Source organism: Phyllostomus discolor, chromosome 9 (assembly GCF_004126475.2).
Source record: "Phyllostomus discolor isolate MPI-MPIP mPhyDis1 chromosome 9, mPhyDis1.pri.v3, whole genome shotgun sequence".
NCBI classification, from domain to species: domain Eukaryota; kingdom Metazoa; phylum Chordata; class Mammalia; order Chiroptera; family Phyllostomidae; genus Phyllostomus; species Phyllostomus discolor.
The window spans coordinates 7,846,533-7,868,735 of NC_040911.2; the positions used below are offsets into that span (position 1 = coordinate 7,846,533).

Below are 22,203 nucleotides of genomic sequence, written 5' to 3' on the forward strand. Positions count from 1 at the left end.
GACTGAATAAGGATGAAGGATACTAAAAATTCTATAGGATACCAGGCAAGAAAAGAGTGTAAGGAGCTGAATTCAATGTGGGGGGGCCCAAGTGGAGGAACGAAAGGGGTGGGGTGGACCACGTCCCTTAGGTCCCCCTGACTGACGTCAAATTACTAGTCCTCTTGTTACCAAACGGACGGGGGTGGGGGCAGACGAGATACTATTACTGAAGGGACCCCCACCTTCTCCCAGAGTCCCCCCTGTACTAAGCTCGCCTTGCCCACCGCCAGGGAATTACAGTGCTCAATGCCAGAGGTTGGTGAAAAGGAAAGGAATTATTCATCCAAAAGTTATACAGACTTACGAGTAAGGACTTCATGTCTTCATTAAAATCCCAGAGTGCCTTAGAATGCCCACAAATACACACAGTCCTTCCTTCCCCCTTTGCCTGGTCTGGGGTACCGTATCTCAGGAAAAGAAATAGAAGTCCGTGGCTCAAGGAGCCCGGGTTCTCCCCAGTAATCCGTGCTCGGCTGGCAGGCCTCCCTCGGTTCCCGGCACCATCAGCTGTGTCGCCACCACGGTCTCCAGTTAATCCAAAACCGTGTGGCACCTCCCCCTGGCCCACCAGCAAGAGCCCTTTCACCCCTTTCCTTCCCCCAGCATCTCTCCTGCATGCCTCCAAACTGCTAAGACAGAGCTGTGCACCGCTGCTACATCTTGCTCTTCTGCTTCCTAAGCTGCACCGCTAAGGGAGCCCCAAAGCCAGTGGGTCTCCCTTTCTCGCCACAGCCCCATGATCCCCTCCCAGCCGGGCTGCCGCGCCTGGGTTTAAATCCCAGCACCCATCTTCCTCCGCAGCCCCATTTCCGACCCCTCCCACCATCCGCTACACCTGCCAGCATCCCCATATTTTCCCAGCTTTTCTGGGCTGCCATAGCAAGTCCGGGGAGGTGTCGCCCTGTGGTGTGGAGCCAATCATCTCCAAGCTCTCACACAGGTGCTGTAACCAGGAGGAGCTGCCTCCCAGTTACTTCGTGGGTGGAAGCCACTCCCATCCCCCTGGCTCAGAGCATGGCCACAGCTATTTAACATATCCATGACCAGTTAAGTTATCAATATGTTAAATAACTATGCCAGAGGTTATCTGCAAAGCTGTTGCTATGCAAAACAGTTCTCAGTGGCCCTGCTCCATGTGTCCCATCCCCCAGATCAGGCTTGTGGGGACCAGGACATCCTATATTTTTAAAAATATTTCCTGGACACCCTGAGCTCTGTACCCCATTACAAATCCCTATTTGGGGCACCCCCTGGCTGTACCATGTTACACTCTTTCCTTGGCAATCTTGAGAAAACCCTTTGGGCCTCATTTTTTGCACTTGTACATCAGGCAAGTGGAGCAAGTGATTTTCCAAAGTTCCTTCCCCATCCTGGTATCACCCCAACTCTGAGACCTGATGCTGCAGGGGGGGGACCCCTCACCCCCGCAGGCAGTGGTTGTGGCTCAGATGGCCTACCCAGGAGCTCCTGCTGCTGTTTGTTTTGCTGTGTGCTTAATTTGCTTGTGTATTTTTCCACGCTTCCAATATACTTTGTAATTTAATGTATGCTTGCTGGTGATTTTGCTTCTAAGGTCCTTTTTCGCTCCAAGTCGATGACTCTGCAGCCAAGGGCTACAGGTTCCAGGACCAGCCCACTGCCTCGAGGTAAGGAGACCCTGTGCTCTTTGCCAGGGGCGATAGCCCAGCAAGTATCACATCCTGAGATTCCGTAACCATCCCCCACACCAGTATCAGGACGCTGTTCCGCCGGCTACCTTGTTGCCTCCCAGGGACGAGGGAAACTACAATAGAGTGTGTCTTTCCAATCACACAGCACAGTGAATAGAGACAGTCCCTCTAGGTCGTGTTTGCTCAGCTTACTGAAGATCCAGAGCTTGCAGACAGTGCAAAGCACCAGGGCTCTGAGGTGCACTGTGTTTCAATAGTGGTCCCAGGTTCCCTAGGCAGCTGCATGGACACTGCTGTTGCCCTCTCGCCAGGGGAGTTGCATCACATTCTAGGTCCTGGCCTCTCAGGTTATTTACTTCCTCTGTTTAATGTGTGTTGTTGTCAGATATCGCTCATGAGTGGCTGAGCCACACCAAGGTAGAATCTGTCTCGTGTTACTTTTTATCTTTCGTTGAACCTGGGGCAAGCTGGCACCCAAGGAAGCATACAAAGCACCCTTGATTGATTAGTGTTACCTGAAGGAAAACACGCATTTCAGGGACAGCCTAGCTCTCGCTGGGAACCATGGACAAGCACAGGCGATGTTGCTGAACCGCAAGGGGGGAACCAAAGGGAGCCGAGGCAATGTACTGTTACCGAAAGGAACCCCTCAGTTCGTTATGTCCGCCACCAGAGGAAAGACGTCTCTCAAAGTCAGAGATTCGTGAAAAAGAAAGGAAATGTTGATTTAAAGCTATACAGACTTAAAGTAGTGACCTAATGTCTTCATCAAAATTCCAAAGTCCCTTAAAACACCCACAAACACACACAGTCCTTTCTTCCTCCACTTTGCCCAGGCTGGGGTACCATGTCTCAGGGAAAAAAATAGAAGTCTGTGGCTCAGGCAGCCCCCGGTTCTTCCCAGTAATCCATCTCGGCTGGTAGGCCTCCCTAGGTTCCCAGCACCATCAGCTGTGTCACCAGGATCTCTGCTAAAGCCGGGTGGTGGTTCTCCCTTCTAAAGCTGCGGGGGTCCCCACTCTGGCAAAGCCGCATGGCTCTCCTTCACTGCCCCAGACGCGTGGTCCTCTCAGCACAGTGGCCACGGGGGTCTCCACTCTGCCAAAGCTGCGTGGTTCTCCCCCTCAATGGCTGTGGGGGTGTGGGGGAGCGGGGTCACCACTCTGCCAAAGCTGCATGGTGATTGTCTCTCGCAGGGCTGCGGGAATCCCCACTCTGCTAGAGACTGAGTGGTTCTCTCCTCAACGGCTGCCCCGTCTGGGTTTAAATCCCTGAGCCCATCCTCCTCTGTAGCCCCATTTCTGACAACTCCTACCATCGGCTACACTTGCCAGCCCTCTCATATCCTTGCAGCTCCACTGGGCTGCCATCATGAGTCAGAGCAGGTGTGGCCCCATGTCATGGAGCCAATCTTCTCCAAGCTCCCACGCAGGTGCTGTAACTCAGGGGACCTGCCCCCCAGTTACATTTGGTGGGGAAGTGACTCCCATCCCCCTGGCTCAGAGCATGGCCACAGCCATTTAACATACCTATGTAACCAGTTAAAGGTTATAGATATGTTAAATGACCACACCAGAGGTTAGCTGCAAACCTGTTGCTATGCAAACAGCTCTCTATGGCCCTGCTCCATGTGTCCCTTCCCCAACCCACACCCATGGCAGGGGTGGGGCAGGGGCGGTGGCAGGAGGTGAGGACATCTTAATATTTCCTGGACACCTTGAGTTCTAGACCCCATTCCAAATCCCTATTTGGGGTCCCCCCTCTTGACTGCACCCTGTTACAGTGACAACCAGGACATACGATCAATTGGCATCCCAGACTTACTGTGAGGTCCGCACACACTTGCTCTGCCTGCAACCTCGCTGTGTGCCCCTCGGGCATGCCGGGTAGACTCCGGGACTTCTGAGCAAATCTTGTTTCTCAGGCCTTGCTGGTCCATTTTTCCGAAGTACAGCATTCAATCATAATAAGAACTACAGGAGTGAGTCTAACCACAACTTTGACCCCTGGACAGAAACACATGTGAGCAAGAAAAAGTCAGTTTCTTTAGGATCTGAACTCCTGTACTACTTTTGGTCATGGTTGAAAAGAATTTAATTTAGTAATGTGTAGTTGCTGATAAATTACTCTTCATGACTTAATTTCTTAGCACATTGGTTGATTTTCATATGTTGATCTATCCTTGCCTTCCTGCAGTAAATCTTAACTGGTCATGATGTACAATCCTCTTAGAATGCTGCAAAATTCAGTTTGCTAGTGTTTTTATGAGGACTTTTGTGTGAGTTTTATAAGGGTATGGGTCTGTAGTTTTCTTTTTGCGGTGTCTACCTGGCTTTGATAACACGGTAATGCTGCCCCCGTAGAATGAATTAGGAAACGCTTCCCCCTCTTCGATTTCTGGAAGAAGTTTCAGAAGGATGGGTGACAAGCTGTTTACTCTCCGGCAGAACTCACCGGTAAGGCCGCCTGGGCCAGGGCTTCTGTTTGTTGGGAGGGAGACCACATTCCTGTTTGTCATCCGATGAAGGGGACCCATCCAGGTCCTGCCGGTACGATGTCAGACTCTCTGCCCCGATCCGCCCTCTCTCAATAACTTTCAGAACCCAGGCTGTTTGCCCAGTTGGGGTATGACGAGACGTGGTCAGCCTTGCTCTGTTTCAAAGAGGAAAAGCCAGAATTTTTTTCTGTCTCTAGGAAAGGTACTATTGAGTCGCTGTTTCAGCCACTGCCACACAGTGTCACTGGCGGTGTGGCCTGGGATGTGCTGAACTTGGCGGTGCACAGCGCCGGCAAGGCCGGTCTGCGCCCTGCTCAAGAACAGCTGACAACTTCTCAGTAAAGCCTCGCAAGTCTTTGGCTGACATACAAAATTTCATCAGTAATATCAATAGTTAAAAGGATGCAATTTATTTCATATTATGGATAGTGCAACTTTAAAATAAAATGTTACATCACTCTTTTAAATGCATCCAATAGAATCTACCCATATGATACCCACTATCATCCATTTTAAAAAAAAAATCTCTTTCAGTTTTATTGAAAAATAATTGGCACACATCATTGTATGCATTTAAAGCATCCGGCTCGATGGTTTGCTTTACAGGGATTGTGAAATGATATCATCCATTTTTAAAGTGCATGGTCAACCCCTTTTATTTTACATCATTCCTTTTTCCATGGAAACTATATTCCATGTAAGTGGAATTATAATCAGGTAAGATAAGGTGACACTGGGTTTGGGTGGGTCCTAGTGCAGTGGCTGCTACCCTTGTAAGAAGAGACACCCAGGAAGGTCATGTAAAACCACTGACAGAGCTTGAACACACAAGCCAAGGGACACTGGGAACCCCCAGAAGCTGGAAGACGCAAGGAGGGACCTCTCCTAGAAGCCTCAGCGGCAGCTTGGGCCTAAAGATACCTTGATTTTAGATGTCTAGCTTCCAGAAGCATGAGGTAATAAATTTCATCCGTAGTAAGCTCCAGTTTGGGTGCCTTACGATAACTGTCCTATTTGCGAGGGGAGGATGAGTCCCCTCTTACACTCTCCCGTCTACACATTTCTGAATGATGACTACAGAAGGAATCTAGTTCTTCAGCAGCTTAGAGACAATACTTTTTCAAAAGTAAAGATGAGCATCATAAGAATACTATTGTAAATCAAAATGAATATTGACTGAATATTCCGTTTAATGCCCTGGATTTCAAAAACAATTCATTTGTATAAAGTACAATTCATTCACATGGTTTCTTAAGTGATCCTCATAGGGTAGATGAAACATCACTGAGGCACTTTCAAAATAGGAGTTTGTTATACAGTAACGGATAATGACTGATACATGTGGGGGTGGCTTTTATTAGGCTTGGGTCACCGGAAGACTCAAGGAAGTGATGACAACTTCTCCTGAAGGTCTGGGCGATGCAAATGAAGGGCAGGGTTATTTCCAGGAACAGAGAGGCTGGTTTCAGAGGTGATCTGATGGGAAGTGTGTGGTGATCACAGGGGCTCAGCAGTCTGGCTCAGAGAATCAAGCCTAGCAAATCATCTCTCCCCAGAAGCAAAGGAACCTGGCAACCCTCCCTTGTCAATAAGTCCCTGCTCTGACACTGTGCCAGAGACCACTCGCTCAGCCCACCGCTGAGTCATGGAAAGTAACCCAGAGCCCATTGCACAGAGAACGGTTTACTGAAGAGGCCTTAACAGTGGGATGTGCAAACATGTAACTATCTCATAATTCAAAACAAACCTTCGAGAAGCATTCAGGAAATGTAGGCAGCTAACAATCAGCTACTCCTGGTGACTGCTAGATTGGGTGCATAGAGAAAAACCTGTTTCTATTCCAAAGACACACACACACGGAACACTCACAGAGCTCCTTAGCAGAAGAGATGCCTCTTGGGGCCCACAGGAGGTTGAGAAGAGAGAAGGGCGGAGCTGGAGAAGCAAAATAAAATCCCCAGCACACCTACAACCCTTGTAATCAGGTTTCTTTCTCTCTCTGGAACTTTGCGCCTCTGTGGGTATTCCACAGACAGGGATCAACAATAATTACATTGCCTTTCTATAAAAAGCACATTCAAATAGATAAGGAAATATCATGGATTCAATAAACTAACAGGCAAAAAAAATGACTTTTTTTTAACAAAGAAAGATTTAACTAGAATACAGATATAAAATAAAGCAAGAGTGGATTTCAATTTTTGCCCCCCCAAAAATGAAACTTTTGAAGCCCCCTAGAATACTGGAAGCAGTTAGGATAAAGAGGAGAACCACAAAAGGGTAAGGAAACAACAGAAACCGTAGTGAATATCAGGAGTCCCATAGACGATGTAGGCAGGGACCATGGCGGTCCACCTGTATGTCAGGAAACAGCACAGGGCACCGAGACAGGGAAACAAACGTGGCTAGACAAAGCAGTGGGAATATAAAAGAAGAGAAGACCGTGCATCCTGGCTTCATGGTATGAAAATGAGGGAGAGAGAAACTGCCCTGGAGAAAAAATGAAGGCACATGTCATCCTGGGGGAAATCCATACTCCGGTTAGAGCAAGGCACAAGGAGGACAGGTCTTGGGATTGGGAGAGCCCACACTGGCGTTTCTAGACAACACAACAAGAACACCAAGATGATTCAGGGAGGAAGTTATAGAAGGTCGCCAGAGGCAGGGCTGGATCCGGTTGGAAGGATGAGATAGGATGACTGTCCCGGGTGGTGGTAGAGGCGTGGGGGTGGGGGAGGGGTGGAGGTAGTATAGATTCGTCTCAGCCTTCCACAATATACTTACCTACATAGGAGACCAATTCCCTATCCCCTTCTGACATCTCCTGGGAGTCTGTTTTCCTTGGTGAAAATTAAAGCCATTAACCCTGTTCTAACATCATTCAATGCATCCATATCTCCAGCTCTATCTGTGTCGGCAGAGGTTCTAGGGAATGCAGTCACGGGCAGGCATTCTATTAGTCGGTGTTTGAAGAATCTTCTCCACTCGTGGGTAGTCCTGCAGACCGGCACAACCACATTCTTGGTAAAAAGGAAAAAATAAAACGTCCCCTATAATTTACAACTTAACAATGCTGTCAAATCTTCACACCCTTCACAACTTCGGGAAATATTTCTTCACCGACCAACAAATATGTTCGAAATAGCAGGTTGGCACCCGAAACTGTAATTTCCTTTAGGGTGTTTCGGGGTTCCTGGATTCCTGTCTGTGCATATTTTAAAAATACCCAAAGACATAAGGCAGCAAGCGCTCACATGCAAATACTTCCACCTACAATTGCTGAGTCTTCTGTGACACTGAAGTCAGGGTGTCCTAACCCTGTCTCTTCCCCGGGCCAGAAGCACTTTTCAAGCACAGGGAAAAAAGTGTACAGGGGCTGCTTATTTGAGCTAACCCAACTCTACAGTTAAATAAACCGCCGGTTTGTATCCACTGGTGCCTTTTCCCCAGATCCGACCCCTACACGAGAAATCTTCATAGCTGAGTCTCAGGAGAAGTCAACACTAGTCAGAAGTTCCAGAGTAGGAGGGATCACAATACCTGATACTAAACTATATTACAAGACCACTGTAATCAAAACAGCCTGGTATTGGCATAAAAACAGGCACATGGACCAATGGAACAGAACAGAGAGCCCAGAAATAAACCCAAGTCTCTATGGTCAATTAATATTTGACAAAGGAGGCAGCAACATAAAATGGGGTAAAAATAGCCTCTTCAACAAATGGTGTTGGGAGAACTGGACAGCTGCATGCAAAAAAAAATGAAACTCGAGCACCAACTTACACCTTACACAAAAATAAATTCAAGGTGGATAAAAGACTTAAATATAAACCATGACACCATTAAAATCCTAGAGGAGAACATAGGCAGGAAAATCTCAGATATTTCACGCAGAAACATTTTTACTGACATGTGCCCTAGAGCAAGGGACATAAAGGAAAGAATAAACAAGTGGGACCTCATCAAAAGAAAAGAAAACAGTATTAAAATAAAAAGAGAACCAACTGTATGGGAAAACATATTTGCCAATGATACCTCAGACAAAGGTTTAATCTCCAAAATATATAAAGAACTTACACGACTCCACTCTAAGAAAACAAGGAACCCAATTAAAAAATGGGCAAAGGACTTGAACAGACACTTCTCCAAGGAGGACATACAGAGGATCCAGAGACACATGAAAAGATGTTCAATATCACTAGCCATCAGAGAGATGCAAATTAAAACCACAATGAGATACCACTTCACACCGGTCAGAATGGCCATCATAAGCAAAGCAACAAACAAGTGTTGGAGAGGTTGTGGAGAAAAGGGGTCCCTAGTGCACTGCTGGTGGGACTGCAGACTGGTACAACCACTATGGAAAACAGTATGGAACTTCCTCAGAAAACTAAAAATGGATCTGCCTTTTGACCTGGCAATTCCACTGCTGGGACTCTATCCTAAGAACATTAAAACACCAATACAAAAGAACCTTTGCATCCCAATGTTCATAGCAGCACAACTTACAATAGCTAAGTGCTGGAAGCAACCTAGATGCCCCTCAGTAAATGAGTGGATCAAAAAACTGTGGTACATTTACACAGTGGAATTCTATGCAGCAGAAAGAAAGAAGGAGCTCCTACCCTTGGCGACAGCATGGATGGAGCTGGAAAGCATTATGCTAAGTGAAGTAAGCCAGGCAGTGAAAGACAAATACCATATGATCTCACCTTTAACAGGAACCTAAACAACAAAACAAAGAGACAAGCAAAATATAGTTGAAAAATATTTCAAAGACACTGAAATAGAGAACAGGCTGACAGAGTTCAGAGGGAAGAAGGGAGAATATTTTAGGGGAGAAGGGGAAGGGTTTACAGGAACAAGTATAAAGCACACATGGACAAAAACTAGGGGCGGGGTGGAAATGGGAGGGAGGTGGGGAGGGCTGGGTGGGTGGGCTGGAATGGGAGTAAAGGACAGAAAACTGTACTTGAACAATGATTAAAATAAAATTTTAAAAAAAGAAGTTCCCTGGAAGGCCAGTGTATCCTAGCTCGTCACACTGTTCCTTCCTGCATGTCCAGCCTGAGCTACTTGATTCTGTCCTACGGGAGTCAGGTCCCTCTCATTTTGAGCCCAAATAAACACATCCTGCTCTTGCTCCAGGAACTTCAGCGCTCTCTGGTGACAGTGCCCTATGATACAACCTCGACTGAAAACTCATATTCTTCATGTTTGAAATTTTGTATTTCTTGTCGTTTTTTTCTATCTTTGGACTTACTCCTTAATTGACATTCCTCTCCTCTGCAAAGCCCCTGTCACCCCACCCGGTCTCAACTCAGGGGTCATTCACGTGACAGTGTCATTCAGGGACCACTGTGCCCACCTGGACAGAGGACACCTAAGAGCAGCATGGGGGAGGGGTGCAGAAGTCAAGCAGTTTTACAAAGGTCCCTTTCTCTCCCTGCCTCCTACCTTTATCCTCTCTGCCTCTGGGACCCTGTTAGAGGTGAATCTTCCATGAATTCCTCTCTCTCTCTCTGTCTCTCTGTCTCTCTCTCTCTCTCTCTCTCTCTCTCATTTTTATATTTTCTTACTTTAAACTTGTTTTCAATTACAGCTTACATTCAATATAATTTTGTATTAGTTTCAGGTGTACAGCATATTAGTTAGATAATCATACACTTTACAAAGTGTTTCCCCTGATATTTCCAGGAACCACCTGGCCCCATACGTAGTTATTATAATATTATTGACGATATTCCCTATGCTGTACTTTCCATCTCCGTGTTTTTAACTGCCAGTCTGTATGTCTCAACTCCTCACTTTTTTACCCAGTTCCCTAAACCTCCTCCCCTCTGGCAACCACCGGTCTGTCCTCCGTGTCTATGTGAGTCTGTTTCTGTTTCGTTTGTTCATTCGTGTTGTTCTCTAGATTCCACATATAAGTGAGAGCACATGGTGCTTGTCTTTCTCTGAGTGCCCTTTTTCACTTAACACCCTCGAGGTCCGGCCACGCTGTCGCCATGGCTGCATTCCTGGTGTGCTGGGGCTAGAGACCCGCTCACGGCTGCTGCCTGAGGAAGCCCCAGGGGGCACGGGTGTCGGAGGGAGGAAGAGAGACCAGGACCTTCGCGCACATTCCCACCCCACCCTGGTGGGGCTGCAAGGCAGTCCTGCACTATGATCACACGGACGGCATCAGATAATCATGACAATTTTTAAAATAAATAAATATTTAAAAACCCAAACTCAGAGATAACGGAGAACAAATTGGAAGTTGCCACAGGTGGGGCATAGGGGTGGGCAAAGGGGTGACAGTGGCCAAAGGTATAACCCCCCAGGTATAAGCAAAATAAAACCTTGTCAGAATCAGTGTTTCCTGAATGTGTCCCAGGGACCGCTAGCCTAATAAATTAAATTTTGTAAAACATGTGAAATGTTTGGAAAGTTCCACATGCCTTATCTCCTTCTTGGAAAGGTATAACGAACATCAGGATGGGAGGACTCTGAGGAGTCCGATAATGAAAGAGCTTGTTTAATCTGTATAACTCAGTAGTCTGACCTCAGAAGTATCCCCAACTCTTTTCTCCCTGCCATCTCTTGACATTTCATCAAACAGTTGTTCTGTCTCGAAAGAAAGGAAGAAAGGAAGGACAGAAGGAAGGAAGGGAGGGAGGGAGGGAGAGAGAGAGAGAGAAAGAGAGAAAGAGAGAAAGAAAGAAAGAAAGAAAGAAAGAAAGAAAGAAAGAAAGAAAGAAAGAAAGAAAGAAAGAAAGAAAGAAAGAAAGAAAGGAAGAAAGAAAGAGGGAGAGGAAGAAAGGAAGAAAAAGAAAGGACAAGACCGGACCTGAGATTTAATGGACAGCATGAGGAGTCCAGTTAATAATAACACCACACGGTATATTTGCTAAGAGAGTACATCTTAAAAGTTCCCATTACAAGAAAAATTATAACTCTGTGGTAATGGATGTTAACTAAATTTATTGTGGCATTTGAGGCAGGGGAGTAGGGAGCTGGGAAAATTCCTTGGTGAGGGGGATGGGGAAACTGAGACAGATAGCTAAACAAACTGGTCAGGCAATTCACCGCCAGATACAGGTCACCGGGGTGGAAGGCCCCAGATGCTTAGCAAGGGGCAAAACTGGTGTCCGACCTCACCCCCGGGGGGACCGGTCCTCCCCTGGGGTATTGTTGGTCACATGGTGTAGAGCTCCTGACCTTGCATAACACAGGTCATGTGGTTCTGACTCTCCCTTGACCTTTCCTCCCTGGAGATAACATCCAGGTCTCAGCTGTTACTTCAGCTCTAGGAGCAGAAAGGCAGCAAAACCAGGAGGGCAATGCCAGGACCAGCAGTGATGCCTAGTGACCGCCCCCCGACCCCCAGCTGACCAATTAGCAGAGACCACGACGCTGAAGGACACAGCTGGGAGAGCTGATGCCTATTGTATTGCGATCTCCCCTGAGACCTGCCCTAAAATCCCCTGCTTTGGAAAGCAGATAAAATCCGTCAAGACAAAGAAGCCAGCATTTCGCCCTCCTTGGGGCACACCCACTCCAATCTCTGATTAGAGTGAATTTTCCTTCTCTCACACTTGAGACTTGCAACAAGGGGAGCTGTGGGCAGCTGCAGCTCTTCCCGGGCTAATCCCCCTGTGCCTGTCTAAGCCCCCCTTTCCTCCAGCGTCCCAGGGAGTTAACAGCAGCCCTGCCTGGGCTTGCCTCTCCCGTACAACATTTCTAGAGAGCAAAGCAGACTCGGCCAGGCTCTCTCCCATTGTCTCTTCGATGCTAAGCCCTTCCTTCGCTCACTGCCCCCAGCTTTAAAGAACGTAGTCTCCAAACCACCTGGACTTGTGTTGTGAAATCTTTCCTACACGAAGTCGAGAACCCACACACCGCAGCCGGCCCTGCCCCTCCGGTGACAACAGCCATTTTGCAATGCATACATATAGCAAACCTTCGTGTGCGATTACCTAAAACTAACGCAACGTTATGTATCAGTTATATCCCAATTTCTAAAAAGAACATAAACAAGGAAATGTGTACACAAGAGCTCATATGAGCATTATTCACAATGTCCAAAATGTGGACACAACAAAAATGCCCATTGATTAGTGAATGGTTAAAAAAAATTGTGTTATATTCTACAAAGGAATATTATTTAGCCATAAAAAGAAAAGAAGCACTAATACATGCTATGACGTGGGTGGACCTTGAAATTATACTAAATGAAAGCAGCCTGATCCAAAAGGCCACATACTATGCAATTTGTATAAAATGTCCAGAATAGATGAATTCATAGATCTGGGAGGACAACTGGGTGCGGGGTTTCTGTGAAGAGTGATGAAATCGTCCTGGGATTAGATCCTGGTGATGCTTGCATGCCCTTGTGAATATACTAGAAAACAGGGAGTCGTGCATTGTTTAAAGGCGAGCCTTATGTTACATGAACACTGTCTGGAAAAGTCAGTCCACAGGACAGACATCACTACCCCCGTGGGGTGTGGGCTGGAGGTCCGCAATGGCAGCCCCGGCCCCAGCCCGACCTCGGGCACAGTGTGCTCTGGGGAAACACAATGTCCTGTTCCGTTCCCTTCCCTCTCAGAGTCATTCATTCCTACTGAACCCCAGCTGGACAGAGCTGTGTGGGGAACGGGAGGCTTAGGCACAGTTTGATTCTCTCTCTGAGCTCGGGGTGGGGAGACCCCATTCCATCCACCACACATTGCTCATGGCTGCCTCTAGAGGGAACCCTAAAAGGGGAACTGAAAGCTAGGCCACCTCTCACCTCTCCTGGTAAATATTGGGCCCAAAGGAGAAGCGGGGTCTTAGTACTTGACACTTGTCTGCCCATTTCGGATCCTGTGTGAAGACATTTTCTCTATGGCGAGTGCTGAAGAAAGGAGTTTTCTTCACAGAAACACAAGGGAATGCCTCATGTGAAGCCCCAAGTCTGCTCAACATAGTGTGGGTAGTGGATTGCGGGAGGCTGCTCTGCGTGGTGTGGGCCCAGCTCCCACTGGGAGATGCACAGGACCCACGCCCACGGATAGGTTTTCCCGTGGGGAATCAGGCCTGCAATGTGTCTAGGCCCCTATGAGTCTTGCTTTTTGCTCAAACTCCTTCACCCTGAATTGAGGCCATCTACTGCAAAGCAACTTCCTAAAAACCATGCTAAACCTTTCAAGGATGGGTTCAACTACTTGTGCCTTTTCATTTGCAAATATCCCTCTTCTGTGATGTGATTAGCAGCAGCATCTCCTTTGTTTTCTGTGTAAGGCAACCACCTAAAGCGAGCCTGTGCATAGTCAATGAGGATCTTCTTGTAATGTGCCCAGTAAGACAATAAAAGCTCTTTGGAGTGAGGGACAACGCTTTTTCTCCTCTTGAAAGAAAAGCTGTGCCATCCCTTTTCCTCCACAGGACCCGGTAGTCCCTGTGAATTTGTCTCATATTCATCCATAATGACACGGACCCCACCAGCCTGGGTCCACATCAGTGGATACACATGCCATTCCTGAACCAGATTACCTGCCTGAATATCTCACCTGGGCAGTTCACCACCCATGAAAACCTGGGCTTCTTTCTGTTCAGCTGCTCTGTGCCTCAGTTCTACCATCTGTGAAATGGGTATTTCAAAGAGACCTGCCTCCCTGGGTTATTAAAGGCCTAAGTAGGCAAATATATAACCCAGCTCATATACATCGACAGTTTTTAACATGATTCTGCCTTTGGGAACACCGTGCCCCAAAACAGAACAAGGCTCCGGTGATGACAAAATAAACCATGTCATCCAATGAACAGGTTTTTCTCAGTTTTTTAGACAGGCAGGTGACTCCATTCTCCAGCCCGTGGATCTGAAGCTGGTGTGCTGCTACAGGGTGACAGAGAAGTGTCATGAGTCTGGCAGCTGAAACAACTTGTCTTTCTTTCATGGCTGTATCAGAAATAGCACACAAAATGGCCCACTTGTATCAATGATGGTTGTCATTGCGCTAACCCTGCGAAGTCACTGAGTTTCCCTCTAACCTGGGAAAAGAGGGGAAACCTGGGATGGGACGCGGGGGTCACGGGAAGCTACAGCCTTCAGGGGAAGGCAGAGGATCGCTGCTCTCCACGTATTGCTAAACCCCCTGTCAGAATTCGAGCTGTTTCCCCGGTTATGTGGAATAACCGCCAAGGAAAGAGCTGGGTTGCCTAACCCCTTTTCACAACTTCCACTTGCAAATGTAAGTTTTTGGTTGTTTGGTGTTTGAAATGGGCCTGAAAGAATTCACCCCCGACAGGAGAAAGGGTCTTTTTAAGGGTTAGTTCTGGGTGGGTGTAGCTGGGGGAAGGTAAGGAAGCTGGGACTTGAACTTTAGTCTCATTGGTATCAGGAAGGCCCCTGTCTATGCGTGTTCTATGATCCAGAAGTATCCATGATTGCAAGCACATGAAAAGGAAGTAGGAAAGAACGGTGATCGTGTCTTTACTCATAAAGGTTTCATGCTTGTGGGTAAGAGCTAGACTGGTTGAGAAACCGCTTTGAATAGTTGCTGTTGGATTTTTTTGCAACAGCAACTATTCAAAGGCGGGGCAGGAGAGGTGTATATATTTAGGATCTCACCCTCCACCACACACAGACTCCCTGCCCACCTCCTTCCTCCAGGAACGCAGGTAAGTTCTCCAGCTGCTCCAGCTTAACATGAATCGTTTGGGGAAATAATAGCAATCATGTGTTTTCTATTATGCTTGTATTGCAATATTTCATTCTGGATGAGGGGATTTTACTTCTGCCAGGGCAAAGTGCCAACACCTTCTTCATCTTGGTTTGTCCTTTAACAAATTTATTTCCCAATAAAACAAACATGCTCTTAGGAGCATTTGTGAGGAAAGGCAAACACACAGCCTTGAGGGCAAAGGCAGAGAGGTGCCTCGGGAGAGCTGGCTGGACGTCGTCCGCAGGGACCATGACTTTGTCCGCGTGGACTGTGACTGTGGCACCTGTTATGAAGCCTTTCCTACACAGACACGGTGCAGCCAATGACAAAGGAAAGATAAAGGTGTTCTCTTCCTTTCTCACAAAATGCTCAAAGGGCTCATTGTGCTGGTCTTCTAATTAGGAAGTTGACACATGTACCTTATAGAAGGTGTGAGAAGTAAAAAGAGCAACTTGAGTTGCCAGAATCCTAAAACCCACATATAAGTCATGTCTTTAAGAAAACTTCGTCACACACGGAAACCCGCTGTCTGGTGAGGTCACTCTGTAATAACTCTCTGCTTTTCCCAGGAGCACCGGTTCACGCCAGCGCCACCATGACGTCCCTCAGTGAAGCCAACACCCGCTTCGCACTTGACCTGTTCCAACAGCTGAGCAAGTCAGAGAAGGGTAACATCTTCTGCTCTCCGCTCAGTATCTCAGCAGCCATAGCCATGACTTACTTAGGGGCCCAAGGAAACACTGCATCAGAAATTCAGAAGGTATGTGTCCGTGCTCTTTACGCTGACCAGCTGGGGCTGGTCGCTCTGTAGGCTGGTGCACAGAGACGGCCACGGGTCTGGCTGTCCCCACGGGCAGCACAGGGGCAGCGCGCGTTCCCGTGACTGGCCCAACCGCTTCCTTATGCCCAGACTTCCTCTGGGAGCTGGGGTGAACCCCTACCGTTGCCCAACAACCAGAGGTGAGGCTTAAACAGAGAATTATGGGTAGAAGGGATGCATTGACTCAAACCCATGGAAAACATCATCACATGTGTCCTCAGCGGTGGATGGATGTGAACTGGATTCCTTGAAGCGGTTGGTTATAACCCAGCTTGGTTGTGTTTTCTCAAGGAGCAAACTCTTACACTTAAGTTTTCTTCATTCTTTTTTCTTTGTTTTGGTTTGGTTTGGGGGTTTGGTTTGGCTTTTTAGTTCAGAGCTTAGTTTTGGTTTTCTTCTCTCAATTTCCTCTGATGTAGACAGATCGTTTGAGTAACGTTTGGTTGTCTCCCTTGCTCTCTGTTCCAGGCTCTTCACTTTAATGAAGTCACAGACAGCCCAAAAGGAGGAGCCACGACAGATCCTGTGAGTCACTCAGCCCTTGGGGCTAGGGGGAGCATCCTCTGTCCGAGAGAGTCCCTATCTAAACTGGGAATTTCACAAAAACTGTCAAAAGTCCATTTTTTAGGGGAAACCTTGGCCAAAATAGACTGGATGAGCAGCATTGCTTTTTATTTCGTATTACATATTTATTTATTTCATATGTTTGTTTTCCTGAGGGGAGGTCAGCATTGCGATTAAGAGCATAGGTTCCGCGACCAAAATGCCAGCTTCGCATTTCTGCCCTGCTGTTCACACCTGGTGGCTGGTGGCTACGTACGACTGCTTTGAGGCCATGAATTTAGGGGCAATCAAAGATCTGCCCCCATTCATGAGAATATATTCAAAACATTGCAACAGTGCCTGAACTGTAGGAAGCCTTGGTAGAAATGTGTTATTACTATTACAGAATAACAACAATTCTAGTAATCACAATAACATTGCTAAAAATCACAATTTTAATTAACTCCTAAATGGGACTAAGAAAATAAAGGTACAACCGAGTATTTGGGGGAAATGATTGTATGAGATATATGAACTATATGAACTATATATGAACTATACGGCTCACAGCCGTAATAGTTCAAAACTCTAAACTAGCAAGTAGAAGGTTCTAGGTTCAGATAAGCCTAGTTTCAAAAATTGGCTCCGTGACATTACGTCTCCTTGGAGAAGTTATCTAACTCTCTGTGCGTCTTGTTTTCAGCTGAACTGGACGAAAGACTCTGAGACAGAGGTGTGAAAGCCCTTCGTAATGCACCAGGCGCGCACTGCTCCTGCTCTTGGGCTGGGGCCGTGGCGAGTCAAGAGCACAGACCACAGTCAGTGGGTCTTAGGAGCTAATATGCCACGCAGTGTAGTAGGGCTTCATGTCAGAGCACATGAAAATATACGAGGTTAGCCTTCTCACACCACTGAGGGTTGCTAGCAATGGCATTCGGTCTAGTCCTCCGAGGAGCTTAAGTTTAGCTGGAAAGCTAAGCTAAACCACTGAACCCATCAAAACACACCCCGATAGTGAGATGGGGCTGCCTCTGCAGTTCTCGGGAGAAAGGAGCAGGGAGAAAAAAATTCTGAATGCTTACATGGAAGGATTAGGAAGGCTATTTGAGGTCCAGGACACTGAATAGCAGAGGATAACAGCACCAGTCACCCCCGGGGCTGTTGAACGTTAGCTATGGCTCTACCAGAGTGAAGTACATGGGTTTAGTACCTCCGTTGACAGAGAATTCAGCAAGCTCGCTTTTTGATGTTTGAAGGTTACGAAGTCGGGGAATGTGCACCAGCAATTTCAAAAGCTCCTGACTGAACTAAGTAAACCCACAAATGCCTATGAGCTACACCTGGCCAACAGGCTCTACGGAGAGAAGAAGTTTTCATTTCTTCAGGTAAGGTTCACGGGTCTGCCACACCTCCCATCTGCGTCCTGGGTCCTCTGTCCCCAGTGACCAAACTGGGGACAGGGAGTCCCTTGAGCCTGGCTGACCCACCCCGGCATCATTGACTCAGGGTGAGCCTGGACCCCCACCACAGCCCTGTCCCCCCAAGTGTCCCTGAGTCTGACAACCTGCCCATGGAGGTGTGGGTTTAGGGGTGACTTTATGTACTGTGTTTGGTCGGGATTACACATCATTTAATTTGGAGATACACAGTTCCTGATAAATTAATGCCCCCTTTCTTCCTTCCCACATCCAAGGAATACATGGACAATGCTAAGAAATTTTACCTAGCTGGCGTGGAAGCTGTTGATTTTGAAAATGCTGCAGAAGAAAGCCGGAAGGTGATTAATTCCTGGGTGGAAAGCCAAACAAAAGGTACAGTATGAGAGGGGCGCCGATGAAAAGCCACTCTGAGTCCCCACTCGGGGTGCATGAACCGCATGCCTGGCACTACATGGGGTACCCAGATGGGGGTCCGGTGAGCTCACAGAGAGGCTGCAGGAGGGCCCTGCAGATGGTGGGATGGTCCAAGTTCATGTGGAAAGAAACGAGGGGACCCAAGAGAGCACACAGGGCCAGCTGCATGGAAACACAGCCGGAGATTGACGGCATCTTTGTGGACCCCAGGTCTCTGCTCAGACCCCGTCTTGGGTTCATATCTATTACTTTAAGTCAGAGGCTTAACTTATGGATGATGATCCTTAAGGGGAAATATTAGAAAGGGAGCCCTTGTTCTTTGTTAACTGGAAGACAAAAGGCCGTCCTGAAAATTCCCTTTTGCCGCCTGCCTAGCCCACGTGGCCACCCCCACAGTTTCTTCCCCGACCACAGCAGAGAGCTTGACAAGGTCTCCATCTGATGCACCCTGTCCTCCCTGCCGCCTGCGGCCCAGGCTAAACCTGCAGCGGTTCGACATGGCGGAGGACGAGGACCCCCGGGGGATGGTGGCTGACTGTCCCGAGCACGTGTTTGAGATTACTGAGCTCATGTCCTTCGTCCTAAAGAATATTCAGGCCTGATTTCCTCTGCGTGGTGAGCCTAAATTTGAAAAAATAGAAAGGAAGGAAGGAAGGAAGAAAAGAAGACTAGAATGGGGAGGCGGAGGGAAGAACAGAGGAAGAAAAGGAAGAAGGAAGGGAGGGAGGAGATGTCTGTGTTGGAAATGCAGCTCAAACCAGCTCACCGGTATTCGGCGTGAGAAGGCTGCAGGCGCCACAGAGACCCCGGGGCGCCTTCCGAATCATCAGAAGGGGTGTTGTCGCCCCCGCGGGGCAGTCTCCACCAGGCTGGGCCCATGAGAAGGGCTGTACCTTGTGGTCTTTGGCCACGGAATCCCAAACGTGATGACTTGTGTGAATGACTAATGATCACTTTAACTTTCAAAACATCTTCCAGATAAACCACGTGTACCTTTCATGACAGACCTTTGTTTTTCTTTTGTAGAAAAAATCAAGGACCTCTTTCCCGAAGGCTCTCTTGACAAGAGCACTGTTCTGGTTCTGGTGAACGCCATCTATTTCAAAGGGCAGTGGAATGAAAAATTTGATCCAAAATTAACCACGCAGGGTGAATTTTGGCTGAACAAGGTATTGCCCGTTAATTTATTTCTAGAACAAAACATAGCTATCCATGGAATGTTCCATTTCAACACCTATTTGATTAATGTACAGCTGCAGGTAGACAATAGAATTTGTCACAGCTGGCTTTTCTTTTTACTTTATTTAGTGAGGAACACTTAAAGAAACTCATCTCTCCAATTCACAAAGGTCCCAGGTTATCTCTTACAAAAAGGATGAGTTTGGTTATCTCAATAATATGATCTTTTCTTCTTTAACTGATATCTCCCTTGGCATTTGTCTGCCATGCTAACTCACCGCAGGGCACAAGCAAGCCTGTGCAGATGATGAAGAAAGACGGTCGCTTTAGTTTCACCAAGCTGGAGGACATGCCGGCTAAGGTGCTGGAGATACCGTACAAGGACAAAGACCTGAGCATGGTGTTGCTGCTGCCCAATGAGATAGATGGTCTACAGCAGGTAAAATCTCATGCCTTCGATTCTTCCCTTTATCGCCCGCTGTCCTAGTAGGACGGCACTCGAGTGGGCTGTTGGTGGAGGCCGCACCCACAGCTCGTGGGTGGTGTCCAGTAGGGCTCAAGAATTAATTACATTGTTTCTTCTCAGCGCACAGCCCAAGGAGCACCTGGGTATTCTGTCATGTTCCAAAGTAAAAAATAGATGAATAAATATCTTAACTATCACAGTGTGATATGGAGGAAGGTAATAGAAAACTTTAACATCACAGATCCTGCTTATATTCTGATGAAACCATGAGTGTTAGTTCAGAAAAATACATATATACATACCTTGGCACACAGATAGAATATTTCATAACCATAAGAACCACTGTTGTATTCCAGTTTATTCTATGTGAAGACACAGAAACTAAGACTTTGATGTAGGTGACATGTGGAAAATATATGCAAGTTCCCATAAACAAAAACAAGCAAAGCAAGCACCAATGGGTACCATTTTGCATCCTGAATCACAGTGGGTTCACGGACCGCAGACAAGGAGATTTATCTTGATGTTCGCTTCTCAGTTTAGAAGTGGTCTACCCCTAGGGGGAGCTCAAAGTCATTTGGAGTCTCATTCTTGCCAGGGGGAAAAAAGGGCATTTTTCTCTTAGCATTGCTATGATGGTTAAAGAGAATGTGTAAAAATATCAATAACAACATCTGGCATATGGAGGACATTCCAAAAATGGCCACCTGCAATCACCACAATAGCCGATGCTGCTGCTGAAGTTGCAGCGAACTTGCCACACTCAAAATATAGCATCTAGTGTGGCAACACTGGCCATGGGAAGCCCGCAGGGACTGCCATGGGGCGGGGGGTGGACATGTGAACAGCCATAACAACCGTGGGCCTCCCACTCCCAATCTTCCTCATCAGTGACATCAGGAGCCCCCATCCTGGGATCCACACTATGCTGACAAGTCCAAACAAGGCAAAAGCTGTGGGATCAAAGTAGCTCAAAATGATGAAAAAATCAAAACAAGAAACATTGGTGCAGCTTCGCATTGCCAATAGTTTAGCCCAGGACTGGCACGTGGTGATTGCTTAAAAAATATGAATTACCTAAAAATATATGTTCACTGTCAATTTAATGGTAGTATTATATAACAATTTAAACCCGATTAGAGAAATATATGGCTATATGAAAAATGTTCACAAATAAGTCAAGCAACAAAAAAAAGAATAAAAACAAGTTATATGTTATAAATTGTAAAAAAAATGCACAAAAGGACATTAACTAGAAAAGACTATTTAAAATTGAAACATGCAGTGGATAGGCAGTTAAGAAATGGAGATATATAGTTCCTCTTTTACAAAATAATTTTATTTAATGGTCCTGTTGTATCTTATATATATATACATATATACACACACACATATATATATGTAGATATATACATATACACAAATATATAAAATACGGAAGATTCAGTTTATTAGACATAATATGCATTGATATATTCCTGTGTATTATATAATATATAACTGAATCTCCTGTATTTATATTTGCTGTAACAGTTCAACCCAATGTTGAACGGTGTTCAGTGTCCTCCCCAAATTAACTGAGAATCGAGTCACCTGTTCCGTTTTTCATCGTTACAGCTGGAAGATAAACTCACCGCCGAGAAGTTAATGGAGTGGACGAGCTCACAGAATAAGAGTGAGACGAAGGTGGATTTGCACCTCCCTCGCTTCAAGGTGGAAAAGAACTACAACCTGGAGGACGTGATGAGAGCCCTGGGCGTGGTGGACGCCTTCAGGCTGCTGGCCGCCGACTTCTCCGGCATGACAAGAGAGCAGAAGCTCGCGGTGTCCAAAATCCGGCACAAGTCCTTTGTGGAGGTGACGGAGGAGGGCACGGAGGCCGCAGCCGCTAGCGGCGTAGAAATCATAAAATTATCAGCCCCAGTTTATGAAAGTTTCCATTGCGACCATCCTTTCCTGTTCTTCATCAAGCACAACAAAACCAACAGCATCCTCTTCTTCGGCAGAGTGTCTTCCCCTTAGACCCAAGGGCGGCCGCTGCGGCCTCGTGGGCACGTTCACAGAGCAAGTCCAGCCCCGGGGGCTGGTTGGTTTTCCTCTCCCACCTCCCCGGCATCACTGAGAATGGGATGCTTGAAGCATAATCTCTCTCTCTCTGTCTCTCTCTCTCCCGCGCAAATGGCATGTAAATGTATTTTATTTCCCTACGATAATTCCACCTTTGGGACAAAAAGGATATTTCAAGACACTAGCTTCTAAATTTAAAATAGCGTGTCTGCTGTCACAAAAATTATATCTGCTATTCAAATGTATTGACCTTCCACCTACATTTGTTTCAGTGCAGGTGATACCTGGGACCCTTGCATGTTTAATCTTCTTTTATTTTACGAAAGGCATTACCAATAAAATGATGACGTATTCATATTATTTGTTGCTTTT

General features: G+C 46.8%; 2 protein-coding genes across 2 annotated transcripts in view; one reads left to right on the top strand and one right to left on the bottom strand.

Annotated features, from left to right (window-relative positions):
* LOC114506937 (serpin B8) overlaps nt 1–22,203 on the bottom strand; it is a 207,608-nt gene that overhangs the window by 164,207 nt on the left and 21,198 nt on the right. The gene's annotated exons all lie outside the window — the stretch shown is intronic.
* Nucleotides 14,845–22,191, top strand: LOC114506928 (serpin B4-like). The gene is made up of 8 exons (XM_028524865.2): nt 14,845–14,859; nt 15,473–15,663; nt 16,192–16,248; nt 17,523–17,651; nt 17,960–18,077; nt 19,146–19,288; nt 19,582–19,737; nt 21,382–22,191. The coding sequence occupies exons 2-8, from the start codon at nt 15,499–15,501 to the stop codon at nt 21,784–21,786; spliced, it is 1,173 nt and encodes a 390-aa protein (XP_028380666.1). The 5' UTR covers nt 14,845–14,859; nt 15,473–15,498; the 3' UTR covers nt 21,787–22,191.

Bases quoted from the DNA above. Each gene is read 5' to 3' on its own strand.
- LOC114506928 (XM_028524865.2), top strand. From the start codon at position 15,499: ATGACGTCCCTCAGTGAAGCCAACACCCGCTTCGCACTTGACCTGTTC. The intron at 18,078-19,145 runs GTACAGTATGAG...TTTCTTTTGTAG, and splicing joins GGTGGAAAGCCAAACAAAAG to AAAAAATCAAGGACCTCTTT. The intron at 19,289-19,581 runs GTATTGCCCGTT...AACTCACCGCAG, and splicing joins GTGAATTTTGGCTGAACAAG to GGCACAAGCAAGCCTGTGCA.